The 17,294-nt window shown below is 36.7% G+C and overlaps 1 protein-coding gene across 5 annotated transcripts in view; it reads right to left on the reverse strand.

Moving 5' to 3' along the window:
• ralgapa2 (Ral GTPase activating protein catalytic subunit alpha 2) overlaps positions 1-17,294 on the reverse strand; it is a 564,918-nt gene that overhangs the window by 369,077 nt on the left and 178,547 nt on the right. For 4 of the 5 annotated variants that reach the window (XM_072581412.1, XM_072581414.1, XM_072581413.1 and 1 more), the window contains exons 17-22: positions 15,490-15,630; positions 13,590-13,733; positions 12,193-12,293; positions 10,127-10,220; positions 8,718-8,849; positions 1,393-1,551 (exon numbers count right to left, since the gene is read on the reverse strand). In XM_072581412.1, the coding sequence (XP_072437513.1) occupies positions 1,393-1,551; positions 8,718-8,849; positions 10,127-10,220; positions 12,193-12,293; positions 13,590-13,733; positions 15,490-15,630 (771 nt within the window). The remainder of the gene's footprint in view (positions 1-1,392; positions 1,552-8,717; positions 8,850-10,126; positions 10,221-12,192; positions 12,294-13,589; positions 13,734-15,489; positions 15,631-17,294) is intronic. The other variant, XM_072581416.1, reaches the window with a different exon arrangement.

Genomic DNA, 17,294 nt, shown 5'->3' on the forward strand with positions numbered 1-17,294 from the left:
TCCTACTCCAAGTCCCTCTGTAGCCCACATGAGATATCCAAACCCAACACCAGGCAGACAACACAACCTTCAGGACTCTCAACCCTGGTTACAGAGAACAGTGTTTATGCCTCTAACTATACTATCACCAATTTCTTTTCTCTCCACCCCCCCACTTGAACAGCTCCCTGTACCATGGTGCTGCTGTCAGATAGACATCCTCATTGCAGTCTCCATTTCCATCTGCACAGGAAGCAAAACTCTTGAACCTGTTGGACAAGGACAAGGGTGGAGGCTCCTGCAACTCTACCTCCTGGATCCCTCTACCTGTCTCACTCACAGCCCCACTCTCCTGTCCCTCAGCACTGGCCGAATTTGAGTTAGTCTGAGGGTGTGACTGTCTCCTGAAACAGTATCGAGGGAACTCTCTCCCTCCCTCCTATGTCGCTATGTTTGAGGTTCAGACTGCAGCTCATTGACTCTGAGCTTGAGTTCTTCCATCAACCAACATTTCGACAAACATAATCCCTGGGAACCACAACGGGGTCCACCAGCTCCCACATCATGCAGAAACAACACATCATCTGACCCTCCATTCTTATTTTATTTAATTAGTTTTGAATTAGTTTTTTTAATTTTTAACTATTTTTATATGTCTGCTTATTTTCTCAATCTAAATGGAAGTAAGTAATTTGGAACCAATAAGTAAGTTGCAACCAATAAATTAACAAGATTCAATTTAACACAGGTACAAATTTAGCAAACTCCTTATTAATCACAGCCCTCTAGTGATGGCACCTTTCAGTTTTTCCCCATCGGCAAACCACCCCCTTACCCCAACTCTAATCTGATGAGGTTGCTTATTCTACTCCATAATTAATTTCTTCCACAAGGAAGATTAATATAATAGCAAACCAAATTAATTAGTGAAATTGGTTTTTGGAGAGTTAATTCTGGTTTGCTAAAAAAATGTACTGCTGTGAATTCAACTTTTCAGTGAGAAGTGGTTAGCCACCACTTCAAATAATGTCAAATCAAATTTACTACGATTTTAGCATACCCATACCAAGACTGTTCCAGACAGGTTACTGATGTTATGAATCACAAACTCAAGGACATATTCAAACACAGATAAAGATGTTCCTGGGGCCACAAAGGATTAATACTTTTAAAATAATTTCAACGGCCAACTGTCTTTTTGTTCGCTTACAATGATATTCCTATTGCAATAATAAAGATTATTCATATCTGATGAGATTTTCAAATGTAAATTACACAGTGAGCAAAAACATAATAAGATGCTTCATACAAAATGATTGCATCATATATTCACAAAAAGTAGAAAACTCACCGTACCAACTAAATTACCCAACACAGAGACAATAAAACATATAAATCAAACTAAAGTAGTACCCAGATCCTCAGGAATTTGTAAGACAGACTGATGTAGTTTCTCATCCAGAAGTGGGATGGAGTCCTTGGTTTCAGGTTGCATGGAAGAAGTTGATGAAAGGGTGGAGGGATGAGATTGTGCACTGGCTGTTGTCAGGGTCAGAAAGGCAGTATCAGAACCTGTAAGAGGAAATGGTAAAATGTCAATCTTGTGTTTATTTAAATGCCTGGAATAAGTTGACACATGTACAAAATACTTCACATGTCCAAGTAAATAGTACTTTTACTGGGGATGGAAGTTCCTGCAATATTCTGTGTGACTGGTCGACAGTTTCCTTTTCCAGGGCAAATAAAATTTGTGGGCTCTCAACAGAAACCTTCTAATAACTCAGAATGAAGCTTGAACTTCTTTCCCTTCTTTGACAATCTCCAACATAATAATCATCAATTGCAATTCCTATAAATTTCAATAACTTAAGTACATTTTTAAAATCTCAAGAAAATTCAACAATAGTCAGGCCTCAATGCTACACCAAACAATTCTGAATAATTAGGCATGATTTAACGTCACTTATGGTTCCTCTTGAGATAGGTTAGCAACACAAACAACACAAAGTCAACCAAGTTGTCTTTGAAGTAAATAGTTCACAATTTGCATTAAATGATGCTCACAATTGCTGATTTCTCAGAAATAAAATTAAACGTATTATAAATTTGGCAATCCAGATAGTTTTCAAATGCAATCTGAACAATGAAGAGCTGAATACATAATCTTGCTTTAAACTTGTTTTCTAGATTTGGGAACCAGCCTCATTTGTTGCTTACTGTTCCATCTTTGTGGGTTTGCTTTCAAATTGTGGTGACAAGAATTGAGTTCAATGCTACACCTGTGAAATGACTGTAATCATAGTTTTATTTGTCACTTCTCTCTTCATAATTTTCAAATGCAATCTGAACAATCTGGATTGCCAAATTTGTAATGCGTGTAATTTTACTTCTGAAAAATTAGCAATTGTGAGCATAATTTTTGTGAATTGCAAAGGTACTTTGTTGGCTTTATGCTGTTTGTGTTACTAACACATCTCAAGAGGAACAAGGGACTTCAAATGAAAGGAATTCCAGAATTCAATTCCCAAAACATTAAAAAGTTCTGCAACAAGACCAACATAATAACACATTTTGATGTTATTCAGGATCATAAATCATAAGCACCAGAAAATTCCCAAAATATGCAGATCTTGTTTAATAAAGATAATAGTTTATACTGTCAATCAGTAAATGTGCATTGGCATTCTTTAAGCAAATATTTCATAACACTCAGTAAAAAAATCTATTCCAAGTCAAAAAGAATGATTCAATGAGAAGAATAAATCACATCTGGTTAACAAAGGTGTTCAAGGAGCATTCAATGAAAAAAAAATTGAGTCATACAAAGTGACATAAAACTACTGGCAGGCTAGAAGACTGGGAAATTTTACTTTTTGTTTTAAAAACCAGCAGATAACTAAAAAGTTAATAAAAATTGATTAAGAAAGTAAATTGGCAAAAACCTTGTAAAAAGAACAGCTAAACTGCATGTGGGGTTCTTGAAGAATGAAACTCGGAAACTGATAGTAGGAAAATGACTGATAACTTAAAACAATACTTTGTATTTGTCTTCATGGTAGAGCACTGTAAATTTCCCTCACGTAACAGATGAGCAAGGCGCTACTGGGAGCAGAGGTCTTCTAACAGTCACTCTCACAAGGAACAAATATTTGTCAAACTAATATGACTAAAGGCAGATAGGTCATTAAACCCAATAGTCTGCTTTCAAGAGTTAAGTCGATGCAGGAATGGTGGAGGCATTGTTTGAAATATTCCAGAACTCACATCGATTTTAAGAGGGTTCCAGCAAAGTTGCTATTGGGATGCCTCTGTTTAGGAAGGAGGCAGACAAAAATCAGGAAACTACAGGCCAGTTAATCTAACACCTGCTGTTGAGAAAATACCAGTGTCCATTATTATTGAAGAAAAAGTATGCTAAAGTTCTTTCATGGAGAGTTGAGAAAGAGCAACTGTTACATCGAGTATATGTAGATTTCTAATCATCACTGCACAAGATAGGAGCTCATGTATTGTGAGTAATATATTAGCATGCATTAAGATTGGTTAACACACAGAAGACAGAGTGGGATTTAAGTTAAAAGATATAGCTAGTGGAGCGTCATGTGGACCAGTCCTCAGGCCTCAATTATTTACTATCTATATTCACTTGGAGGAGGAGCAAAGTGCAATTTATCCAGTAGCAACGGAATGTACCATCTACAAGATGCACTGTAGAAATTTGCCAAAGATCCTGAGACAGCATCTCCCCAAATCCATGACCAAGTCCATGGAGAAACACAAGGGCAGCAGATACATGGGAACACCACCACCTGCAAGTTCCCCTGCAAGATACTCAGCACCCTGACTTGAAGATATATTGCCATTCTGTCATTGCTGCTGAGTCGAAATCCTCAGATTCCCTGTCTGAACAGCATTGTGGTGAGACCTACAGTCCACGGACTGCACTGGTTCAATGGCAGCTCACCACTTCTCAGGACATGGATAGGCAATAAATGTTGGCCAGCCAGCACTGCCAATGTCTCACAAGAGAATAAAAAAAATTACACTGCACTAAAAAGCATTATTTCAACACTTAACTTATTCCACAATTAATTTAAAAACCTCAATGCCAAATGTAATATACATAAATCCTCAATCTAACAATAATCTTTCATATTATAAATGTATCTTTCAAAGCTCAATTGCCACCATATAAGCTTATTTCATGACCCAACAGAGCACATTCAATTTTAAATCATTATTCTCTTAAAAACTTTGGATTTTGTTTAGGACTATAAATAATTTCACCACTGAGAAAACAACGAGGAGATAACCACTTTCATTCTCCAGCTTTTTGTGTCATCAGTGAGATTAGACATGATGATTACAACAAATAGGAGAACTAGGACAAGAAAATCAATCATTGTCCAATTTTTAAACACAGGTTTTTAACATTTCAGTCACCAATCTATACCATTATTACTCACTTCTGACATCTATTTTTCCACTCATTTTTATACAGCAAAAAATGCTGTTCATGCTCCATCGCTTTTATGCTTTAGTAGTTAATTTCTGAATGAACAGGAAAAAGTCATACAGAGAATATTTGATGGTGTAAATAAGGGTGACAGCTATTTAAAATTTAATTGCAATCAATAATATAAATAAAGATTAACAGCTACATATAGTTCAATATGTTTTCCCCTAACAGACGTCAATTTATTAAATAATGGAGCTATATCAACAAAATTCCAATCTAACACGACAAAGTTCTGATTAAAGAGCTTTGAAAGGTCATAGTTAAGGCAATTTCCTGACTGGTTTCATTGAAAACTCTGGGATCTTGGGGATATCACATTTTTTAGTACAAATATTTAATCTTATGTTTTTTTCTTTTCGCAATGTTAAATGTTAATATATCCCACCACACACAAAGATGAAAGAGAATATCGAAAAATTATATTTCAAGGTTCCATTTAATTTGAAGATGTGCTGAAGGATTAGAGAACAGTTCCACCATTCCAGTCTGAAAGATGAATTGTGGCTCCATGTGACATACCGTTGATACTTTACTTCACATTGATTACATTTCTAATTCACAGCAACAAGATCAGTCATAACAGGAGCCACATTTGATCCAATTTTTCCATTGGATTGTATAGGAGGCCACAAGAGGACACCAGTCAATGAAAAGGTAAAGAATCCAAGCAATGGGAAGATGGCACAAGAAGTGCCAAGCATTTTAAAACTTCCAAGGCACTTGAAAACCTTGGTTGGAAATTTAGCAGGTACACCTTTGGAGCTGACAGGAGTGCCCTACAAGGTCACCTCAATCCAATTAAGGAAATTGGTCCTCAACTTCACTTAACAAGGACAACTAAGGACATGGTCCTTGAGTTCACTTAACAAGGACAACAGTCGTCTTTTACTGCGGATTTTCCTAGTAACAGCAACTGGGGCAAAAGCAAAACCCACTCAACTCCTTTGGCTACTTCATCTCTGTTGCAATTCGCATCAAACCCACAATTTTACTGTGACTTCCCTTGTAGGTATACATTCTGTGTTACCAGAACCCACACCCTCCTTTATCAGTTTTTGACTAGTTTTAAGAATTCTAGTTTTGGTATTATTGTTCAACTTAATCATTGTTATAGACAGTGAGGTTGTGATATTGCCACTGGACGAGTAATTCAGAGCCTCAGTCTAATGTTCTAGGAACATTTGTTTGAATCTCACGATTGGAGATGGTGAAACTTGAATTCAGTTATATCTGGAATTAAAAACTCATATAATGGTGACTATGTAACCACTATTGATTGTCGTTACAACCCATCTGATTCACTGATGTACTTGAAGTAAGGAAATCTGCTGCCCGTACCTAATTTGGCCTACAAGTAACTCGAGATGCACATCAGTGTGATTGACTCCGAAATTCCTTCTGAAATGGCCTTAGTAGCCAATCAGCTCACAGGCAAGGACAGACAGGCAACAAATGCCAGCCTTATTAGACATACACATGCCACGTATAATAATAAAGAAAATTTAGACATGTGTAGCTGAATAGCAGCACAAATTAACTTTCTAAGTGTTCAATAAGAAGGGATAGTTATATTGCTCCAAGAAGTCCCTTCTTATTAAGTCAGGGAGTATTAAAAAGATAGAAATATCATACAAAATTATTAGAATACAAACACGGTTTAATTTATATGTCATTTGACAAATACTTTCATTCACTTCAGCTCTGTGATCCTGCACAGTGTTGGCAAGAGGAAACTCCTACGAAACGCGTGGGAAAAAATGACAGTGTTATGTACGCTTATCTCAAAATAAATTGGGTGAGTTATCATTGCAACAAATGTGAATATAATTATTGTAACTCAATGGTAATGGAGAGCTTGCCCAAAAGAAACTAAGTAGTGAAATCACATTTACAGCAAGTGCATGCAAGCTAGGGTTTGGAAGACTTTGTACATTAATGAGTAAACAATGAAGCTTTTAAAAAACATTTGCTTTTCATTGCATGCTGTGATCCATAGCTGCTTAAGGCTTTCCAATGCTTTCAAGGCATCCCATGTCATCTGGTCCAAAATAAGAATGGAATTGGGCTAGTGATCACAATACTCACCTCACCATAAGCAGAATAGTTTATGAGTTATGATTGTTCTATTTTTACAAAATAAGTATTTAAAACAGTTCTCTTGAGTAGTAAAGGCTCCAAATGTTTTTTTCTTCATTGAAAATTTCATTTTCAAAAGCCTTTGTATAATTTATGCCATGGAAGCCGTTAAAGAACAATGCTCACTTCATACAGAAAAAGTTAAAATGTATTTAACAATAATACAATTTTGACCTAATTCCTTTGACAGTATGCTTATATAAACATTTAACAGAATATTTTGAAAATTTGCTCAAGATATCTAGAAGTCTAATTGGAATCAGCAAAGGACTTTGAATCCAAAGCTCAAACATTCGGGAATCAGCTGATTTGTTTTATCCACTGTGGATAAGTGACAGGTAATTTGATTTTATATGGCCATGAACAAAAGTATCTAAACATTATAACAAGTTCAAATTTCCAAAAAAATATTCATTATAAACTAATAAGTTTTTTAAAAAACTCACTGTATCACCCTACAACTGCCTCAGACAAAAAAAAACATGAATTAGCTAATGCGGAAGCAGAAAAATGTGAAATAATCAAGAGACCAGAGAAAGGGTATGGGAGGAAAAGAGAGCTAAGAAAATTAGAAGAGAAAGAAAAAGGGGACAGAGACAGATTAAAAATGGAAATATTCAAACATGGAATAAACAGATCAACATCAGACAAGACAAATAAAATGGGAAAATAAATGTCAAAGAAAGGCATTGAAAGGAACTGGGTCTCAGATTTAGGCTGTTCTCTGTAACAAAGATAGGCAAGAAAATGGTAAAGTCCTCATAAACATGCAGGTACATATGTGCACAAAGATACACTTGGAAATGCTGAATAGTGATAAGAACCAAAAATCCCACAAGATTATTCTGCTTAGTAAAGGAACACTGAAGCCAACTGTGTCACACTTGGCACTATTTCAACTGAAATCAAGAAACTTAGCTAAAACTGGAACCAAGTCTAAGGTCATCCCCTGATACCTCAACTGATGGATAAATTCACACAGAACTCTCAGAAAATTATAGTATGCATAAGTTAAGTCTTCAATCAGAAGGTGCATTGATATTAGTAAATACAACCTTGGGAACAGGAACATAGTGATCATGTTGCTCTCATGGCATTATCATTAGAATATGAATCCAGAAATTCAGCTAATGTTCTGGGCACTTGAGTCTGAATCCCATCAAATTTAAATTCAATAATTTAAAAATCTGTAATTAAGAACCTACTGACCATTGTTGATTCTCTGAAAACCCACCTGGTTCATTAATGTCCTTCAGGGAAGGAAATTTGTCACCCTCACCTTGTCTAGCCTGCGTGTGACTCTGGGCCCCCAGCAATATGGTTGACTCTTAACTGCCCTCTAAAATGGCCTAGCAAGCTGGTCAGTTGTATCAATTGCTACGAGAAAGGAATGAAACTGGTTGGAGCACCTATCAACAACCTAGGTACCAGAATAGACAACAGCAGAAACAGCCCTGTTGATCCTGTGAAGTCCTCTGATCAACATCTGGTGGAGAGTGCCAAAATTGGGAGAGATGTCTGACAGACTAGTCAAGCAACAGCTTGACATAGTCATACTCTCAGAATCATACAGACAATGTCGCAGATACCACCATCAGCAGGCCTATCCCACAAACAGGACAGACCAAGCAAAGGTGACGGCACAGTGGTGTACAGTCAGGAGGGAATTACACTCAGAGTCCTTAACATTGACTCCAGTGGCACAAAGTCTCATCGCTTCAGGTCAAACATGAGCACGGAAACCTTCCGTTGGCTGATGATTCAGTACTCTTCCATGTTGAGCAACACTTGAAGGAAGTACCGAGAATGGCAAGGGCACAAAACGTACTTTAGATGGGGGATTTCAACATCCACCACCAAGCGGCTGAGCAAACGACTGATTAAACTGGCTGGACCGTAAAGGAGATAGCCGTTGGACTGGGTCTGCAGCAGATGGCGAGAGAACAAGAGGGAAAAGCAAAATTGTACTTGAATTATATATAATAAAATGAAAGCTAAATCATTAAGCCTGGACAACTACATCCCTTACCTGCAAGAGTGGTAGCTTTAGAAGAACTTAATTTATGCCAGGTATATACTGTACCTCCATCAATAGCATCAGTAGTTACTGCACCAACTTCTGAATCTTCATCAAATATCTTCCACTGAGTTAACAAGAGCTCTGTTTCATTGAAACCATTGAAATCATTGGATGCTTCACTGCTGATACTCTCACCTATGTGTTAGCAGAAGAAAGAGTTTCACCTATGTATAAAGTTGATGACCCACCTAGTCAAATAAAATCCGATTAACCTTTTAAAATCAAAATTATTTCAGATATAATTTGAAGTGTGAAATTAAAATGTAAGATTATTTTCTTATCAAAACACTTCAACCTGAAATTGGATTTACAAGAATTTAATTAATCTTAGTAATGTCCATACTGTTCTGTTAATAAAGTATTAACTATCGCAAAATAGAAAAAAAGAAATCACAAGACAACCAGGTCACTCCAAACACATAGCAATGCAACAGAAAAAAAAATCCCTTGCCATCCAGTGGTTACATGAATGCCCAAACACCTCAGCATTTGCCATCTACTGTCAACCAGTAATACATGAGGTACTAGGGACCATTTTATGTGCATACCTGAGTAATCTTTCTCAAATTCCTCCTTCTTATATGACAGGTAATTATTGCAGAATTTATTTACTTTTACAGCAAAAGTATTCAGTAATACTACTAGTTGACAAAGTTACACGATTCTCCTACAAGTTAATCAGGTTTTTATTTTGCACTTTAGGGAGAAATAGGAGTGCACTAACTCTCAAAGTGATCCATAATGCCTGCTGTAAAAGCAGCAAGTTAAAGTGAGGGGAGACAAATAGATAATTCAGCATTGTGAATTGCTCAAGAGCAACAAATAGCAAAAACCATACAGAAGCCCCACATATATTTTGCAGGACACAGATCTGAAAGTCCGAGAGATGAATCGGCTATAAGACTACTAAAGTTAGAAAAAAATAGATTAAAACAACTTTGTATTATAGTCCACTTGCCTGCCTTTCCAACAATAGGCAACAAAAGATTACAATTCTAGTGATGAGATCTTGTTACGAATCAAAAAACATATCTCAAGAACAATGATGCCTTTCCTTTCCTCAAACTATCCAAGATTTTGTTTTTAAGCTGCTGGCCAAATTCCCTTAAAGGTTGATAGAATAGGGATTCCTCCATTTAAAACTTAAAGCCACATAGTGAAAAAGCAGTAGTTGAACTTCAATCAAAGTCAGTTGATCCACAAGGACCTTCACCCCAGATATAGCAGAAGAATGTAATTTGAAGTTCTTAGATAGGTCTGAATGTGGAAAACATTAATAGTGCACAGAGCCTATTTTAATGGAATTGATTCTCCCCTGCAGGGAGGATACTAGGATTGAAGCTGAAAATCTACCTCAATCAAACCATAATAGAATAATTCCAAATTAAAGTGTCAAAGAGCTCAGGACTCACTTTTATTTCTCAAGTTGCTTCTTCCTTGATATAACTTATGTGTTTCTGCCTTACTTTCTAGGTCACCAGGGCTACTGCTCCTACGTATCAAGATCTGCAACAAAAATGCAAGTGAAATATTTAAGTTGCTCTAGATTACCATGAGAAGGGCATTTCCACCAACTAATTTTGCTTCTTGCACATTGCATGTTATGATTAACAAAATTCACAAAATTAAGTTTCTGCACAAAGGTATGTGTTTAAGTATCAACACAACAAAATTAAAGTTTAAAACATTAATGGTACTTCATCAAGAAGGTTGCAACACTTTTATACAAATTATTTCAGAAAAAATAAATTGTCTTGCCTGATCATAACAGTGAAATATTGGTTGATGCATTAACTATTATAATGCCTGTCCTATAGCGAGCTTATTAGTCTTGGAGATGTGGGCAGACAAGCTCAGGGTCATTAATTGATAGAGAGTTCAGAAATAGCAGCAGTGTTGTGGGAAAATGAAAGCTTATCCACCTCAGCTTCAGTAGGATTGAGAGTTGCAGAGTAGAAATGGAGGGGCGGGCACTTTTGGAGTGCCAAGGGGAATTCTGGAGTCTGTATGGGCTGCTTCTCAAACTGGGCACCATCCTGTCTCCTCGTGAGGAATGGACATCTGGAGGGAGGTCTAGATCACTTATTCCTATCACCTTGCCATGGCGCAGAGCACCAATGGCTAAAGCAGTGGTAGACAGATCAAGTGTATTGGATCTGTCTCTCCATAGCAGCTACCAACCTATCTGTGGAGACAGATACATACACAATGATTAGACAGATGACATTAGTGGGTTCCTCCAACCATTGATCCAGTTTCCCTAAGTATCTCTGAAAAACCTGCCTGCTGCTTCTATGTTCATTTGCACATTATGATGAGGCTATTAATGGCCAAGTCCATGGGTCCTCTCTTACATAGAGCTGAGGTGGTGCTCGGTCCCTAGCAGTTATCAGATTTTCTTCCTTAAAAGACTGCAGACATGCCAGTGATGTACTCACTGGAATGAGCTGCTGTCTTTAATCAAGCTTAAACACTCACTGAGGGGTCATTATCTGAGCTGATGAAGCAGATGGAATCCTCTGAGGGTGACTCTTTCCTCAGAAATGGAGGATTTGATGCTCTTATGGACTCTGCTTCCTGAGATAATTTGCTCCTCCTCATTGCTTTGGGAACTGTGGACAAGTTCTGGAAAATATCTAGAAAATGATCTTCTCCGAAGCTTGGTTTCCAGTTCTGGACTTGTACTATCAAGAAGATTGTCCTCCTATGGACTACTTTGGCTGTACAGTAAGATCCCATTTTGAATCTCTAGCCTGTTGCTCTTTTCCAAGATTTAACGTAACTGGTCAGCTTACTGCTCTTTGCTTCTCAGTGCTGTGACTGAGAGATCTCAATTACTTGTTGAACATGTGATTGGGCAATGGTTATATGTTTCAGCTTCGGTCTGTTCCTGACTAGAAAATTATGTGCCTGGGCCAAACATCAAACCTCTGCTGCTTCTGGAATTTGAGGAACCCAATAACTCAGTCATCTTATGATTCTGCAACTGACTGCATATTTCCTGCATCCTCATCCCCTACTAATATCATTATTGACTCAAATCGGCTTAGATGTTGCCATAGAGAAAAAAGCAACAGGCAACCAGAGCGCCCCCCACCCCCACCTCCCCCAACCCCAGGCTCCTTGGTAATTCACAAAAGGCCATGGCTTGAACACATTGCTTATTCTCTGCCAACAAAGCAATGTATAAATTCACGTCACTTCAAACAACACACTTGAGCTGTTCACAATCGACAAAGTGCACAAGTTCCCCTTTACTTTCTCCATGGCAGTGCTGCAGCCAATGACACTTGCCAAATTCACACCATTTTCTCAATTATTGTGACCATTTCAAATTTGGATTTCTAACATTTGCCCAGATTTGTTTAACAAAAAGCTTTGCCAACACACCAAAATAAAGTTAAGGGCAGATCAATCTTAAATATTGAATAAAGAGACAAGTATTTCAAGCGTTCACTGTTCTTGTGTATCATCTTACAACTGGAGCTTCGGTTTCTTTTCCTTCACATTTTCTGTTTTCAACAGTGGCACTCTTTGAATCGGAATTACTGAAGCTAGCTGAGTGTTCCCTCTTTTGTCCTGTAATAAACACACAATGCATGTGATGTTTAGACAATTGTTACTTGTGCCATGCATGTATCACCCTCTGTGTGAAAAACATATCCCTCGGTTCCTTTATAAATTTTTCCCCTCTCACCTTGTACCTATGTTCTTTAGATTTGGACACACCCACCCTAGGAAAAAGACTTTGGCTACTCACCCTATCCAGGCCCTCATGATTTTATAAACCTCAATAAGGTCACCCCTCAGCTTCCAATGCTCCAAGGGAAAAAGTCTTTCCTTACAGCTCAAACGCTTGAGTCCGGGCAACATCCTTTTATATATTTTCTGCACTCTCTCAAGTTTAATAACATCCTTCAAGAAGTGGGGGCGGGTACAAGTGTTAACATTTATAAGGCACCTGGATGGGTATACGAATAGGAAGGATTTAGAGGGCCATGGATCAAATGCTGGCAAATGGGACAAGAACAGACGTTTCCATCCTGTTTGACTCTCCTTTCCAAACTTTATATGCATCTTGTTGATAAAGGAGGTCTTTAGGTTTACTGGTTTAATACTTCTGCTCTGTATACAATACCAGCTTTTTAAATAAAATCTTGGGACAGCATGCCATTATCTTACATGCAAATGTTTGCAACATTAAATACATAAAGCTCATAAGTGAAATATATATTGATATGCAAAAAGTCCCATGGCTTGAACACATTTTTGTTTTTAGACAATAGGCTCTGACATATAAAAGGTTTATAAAAAGTTGGTGAGAAAACAATGGAGAAAGCGATATTTGTTTTTGAAATAGCTTGTACATTATTCAACCATCTTCAAGTGTTTGATCGAGTACATGTAGGCCAAAATATACATTCAAAAGAAATCAGCACCTTTCTAGATATTTCAGCAAATGGGTTCTTAGGAAAATGAAGTCAAGGAAGTAGCAGACTTTGCACTGGAGATCTATATTTCCATCCCTTGCAAAGGGCAGATGACTCCTTGCATTTCAACAATGACCCAAGTTCATAAAGTCTGTTGCCAGGAAATTGATGCAAAATTTAATTCCGTTGTATAGCACATTACCCCAGCCCCCTGGTAAATCCAACCTAGGAATGACTAATGTTTTACAGTCTTTAGCTGGGAATTTTATTCTTTCAAGGCACACAATTTCGATATTTTATGCTGTTGTGATCTCTTAATGCAATCACATCATTTTCACTTTTAGCATCATGTTAATTATAAGTGACATTCAAAAAATCCTACTTTCCCGCACAAAAGAAAATCTTAAATGCTGGTGCAGAATGTTTTTGTATTTCTTCACAATACCTTGCATCAGGTCTGAATGCAGTTGTTCAGCAATGTCAGAGGTACTGCTGCTATGGGTGAGCTTTTGTTCTTGATTTAATGTTGAACTAGACATCAATTCTTCTGCGTCTGGTGTAGTTTCAGATTGTTGGAATTCTTCATCTTCTATACGCACATAATAAAATGTGGATAAGTGAAAGCAGAGCTTTTTTTTCTCAAAAATGCTCTTCACAAAAACATTTTGAATTGATATAAAATCTTAACTCCTACAAAGCAAAACAACTTCTCATTTCCTTTTTAAATTTCAGACATTTTTGAGGGCATGTCTATTCAAATTCACTGACTAACCTTGTTAAAGCCGATCGGTACATATCAATGCACCAAATATAATGTCTCAATTTCTTGCATGACAAGGAATTTGTAATGCAATGCAACAAAATATACAAATTGGATTCTATTCTGTGATTGCAGGTTTGCTGAAGAAGTGAAAGTGAATCCTAATTCCATTTCCAATCCAAAGCAAAACTTCAAGCCAAACATCCTTGCTTTGAAAAATTAAGCACCATGCACAATCTTAACCCCATTGTAACAATACTCAACCAACATGATAATGTTTTGTTTAAAAACAGCAGGAACTCTAAGCTGTATTTTCTTTTAAATGGAGTGCTGTCTTACCAGATTAATGAAATAAAACTAAACACATATAGAAAAATTGCAATCCAAAACACCAGTCTAAAATAAGCTTTATATTAGTGGGCAACTTTATGAAAGAAACTATATCATCACACTGCAATTAGGTTTATAAAACATGTTCACATTGCCCTGTGAGAACAACGATTTCAGGTTTCTTTTCATTTTTGTATAATGCACATTTGAAGATTCAGTCCATTTCCTAAGGCAATGCCCACAAAATGCAAACTACTGAACTATTTTTGTAAAAGTTTTTGAATATAACACGTACCTGATGCATGGATCACATTCCTTTTAAAATAGTGCATTTATGTGCAAAGGTTTTACCCAATATAATTATTAAAAATATACTAAAGAGACATGTGGACTGAACATTCTTGAACCATCTGGTATTTGTAACCAACAGTTTTCTAACAAGATTAGCGACATTTAGACTTTAAGCAATGACAAATGCAACAGAACCTCTGATTAAAAAATAAATATTTAAGATTTTTTAAAAATAAAATTTGAATATTAATAAGATTGAATAAGATTACAGAAAAAAAACTGTGAGTTTAACAGCTATTAACATCAAAAAGCTTATAAATCAATTGACAGCAAAGGATTTCCAATCACCGTTTGACAAAAATAAATGGGCCATAACAATTACTGATGTGCAACAACTATCCACAGAAGAAAACTAATTTGTCCAAAAGCAAGATTTCTTAATTCTTTGAGCTAAATTCATTCTCGTCTGTAGATGGTGCTTGGGCCTCAATTAATACAATTTAAGTATCAAACAGGAACCAATTTCATTGCTACTGCTAAATTTATCTCTCCTGTTAGTTTTCAAGACTCTGAAAAAAGTGTATAACTAAAAGGAATGAGTCAAAAACAATAGAAGAGCAAATTTTAGCCTTGAAAACACAAAAACAGATTTATTAATAATGGTTTTTCCCTCAGGAAGTTTAAGAAATGTATGTTTGCCCTGTGCATTTGCATCCCAATATACTTTCATCTGTTTATTATAAAGATTAAAATGTCACTGAGGATATTAATTATTAATATTGACCCAAGAGCAGTGCAGCGACATTCAAAAATTATAAATTGGGTATTGACTAAATATACATTACACTCATTTCAGTGAACATTCATCAGTACGCAATACTATAAATGCTAGGTGGAAAGAAACTAAGAATAGAGTGAAGAAATTAAGAGATAGTATGAAGAAATACAGCTTTGAGTACAATACCTGACAGTTTCTGAGAAGAGGAGGCATGAGTGATACCAGGTAAGAGAGAGGTCACAGTGTGAAGCAGTAGAGGCACACTTTTAGTGCTTGGCAAAGCCTCATAAAGATGTACACAGTTGCTGATAGATTGGCTTCGCTTAGCTTCCAAAGAAATAAAGCAAGCAAAGAAAATTACAATTGATAAATATATGCATATGTTATAAATATATTTTTATAAAAGCTATAGATATCACTCTGTCCTGTTACTGTTCAGTTTCATCTCCCTACTGATTGTATATCAGTCATTTTAAAAATGCTTATGAATTGAAAATCTATAACACGTGCAGGTGGCACAAGATCAAATACCGTATTTCTTATAATGCAGAAAATCTCCTCGTCTGGTTCAGTCCCAGGACGATACACATCAAAGAATGCATTTGTAGGTTTGTGCAGTTTTAACACACTTTAAGGCATGTAAGTAAACAGGATCAAACAGAAAATTTTGAGTTTATATAGTGACATTAAATGAACATACCAACTTGTTTTACAACTGTTATCAAATAAAAATCTGATACAAGTCACAAGAAGAAATTAGTGCAAATGGCTAAATAAAGGTTTTAAGCAGCAAACAAAGGAGGAGAGATGGAAAAGCACATGTTTAGCGAGGGAATTCTAGCACTTAAGACCATGGCACTGTCAGCAGGAGATAGGTAAGCTGAACTTGATGCATTTTAAGATGTAACCACCAGAGATTTCAATGGCTTCAAGTTTAGAAAAGGTAAAAAAAAAATCAGGAAAGTGTCCAGGAATGCCTTCAAATAATCAAGTCCAGAGGTAACAAAAGTCAGTGTACAGTTTTCAGCAGCATATAAGCTAAGGAAATGGCAGAGAAAAGTGATGCAACAGGAACAGAATTACATGCTTCATGATGGAGGAGATATGTTGTAGGAAGCCCATGTAAGGTGGTGTCAAAATCAAGGTTCATTGCTTAAGACATTGTGTTATCACATTGGTCAGCCATCAGACTTAAGTTTACTACTGGCTGTCCAAAGAAAACTAACCTAATGTTGTAAATGAAACCATAAATTTCTCACAGTCATGGCCATGGATCATAACCCCAGATCAGAAAGGCTGGATAGCCTAGGAGTTTTGTCACTGGAGCGTACGAGGTTGAAAAGCTTATGGCCTTATCGAAGTTCATAAAATAATGAGGGGTATAGATAGAGTTAGAAGTTGTTTCTTCCTCAAAATGGGGAATTTCAAGACTAGAGGGCACATTTTTAAGATGAGAGGAGGGAGATTTTAAAAAGGCCTGAGGAACAAATTATTTACACAGAATATGGTTCATATGTGGAATGAACTTCCTGAGAAAGTGGTGGACGTGGGTACAATTACAAAGTTTAAAAGGCATTTGGATAAGCACATGAATAGGAAAGGTTTGGAGGGATATGAAACAGCAGCAGACAGGTGGGGCTAGTTTAGTTTGGGATTATGTTCAGCATAGACTGGTTGGACCAAAGGGTCTGTTTCCATATTGTATGACTCCACGAGACATTGACTCCACAATTCAGTGAAATCATGGTTAATCTGATAATCCTTAACTCCTACCTTTCCCCATAATCCTTGATTCCTTTACTGATTAAACATCTGTCTATGTAATCCTGGATTACAGTTTACAACCTACCCCAAACAGCCCTCTATTGGTAAATAATTCCACAGATTTATTACCTGTAGTTCTTTTATCTCTGTCTTAAATGGGTAAACCTTACTTTGAGATTATGACCTCTGGTCATAGCTTCTCCCACAACAACAAACCACATCTTAGT

Source organism: Chiloscyllium punctatum, chromosome 11, assembly GCF_047496795.1.
Source record: "Chiloscyllium punctatum isolate Juve2018m chromosome 11, sChiPun1.3, whole genome shotgun sequence".
NCBI lineage: Eukaryota > Metazoa > Chordata > Chondrichthyes > Orectolobiformes > Hemiscylliidae > Chiloscyllium > Chiloscyllium punctatum.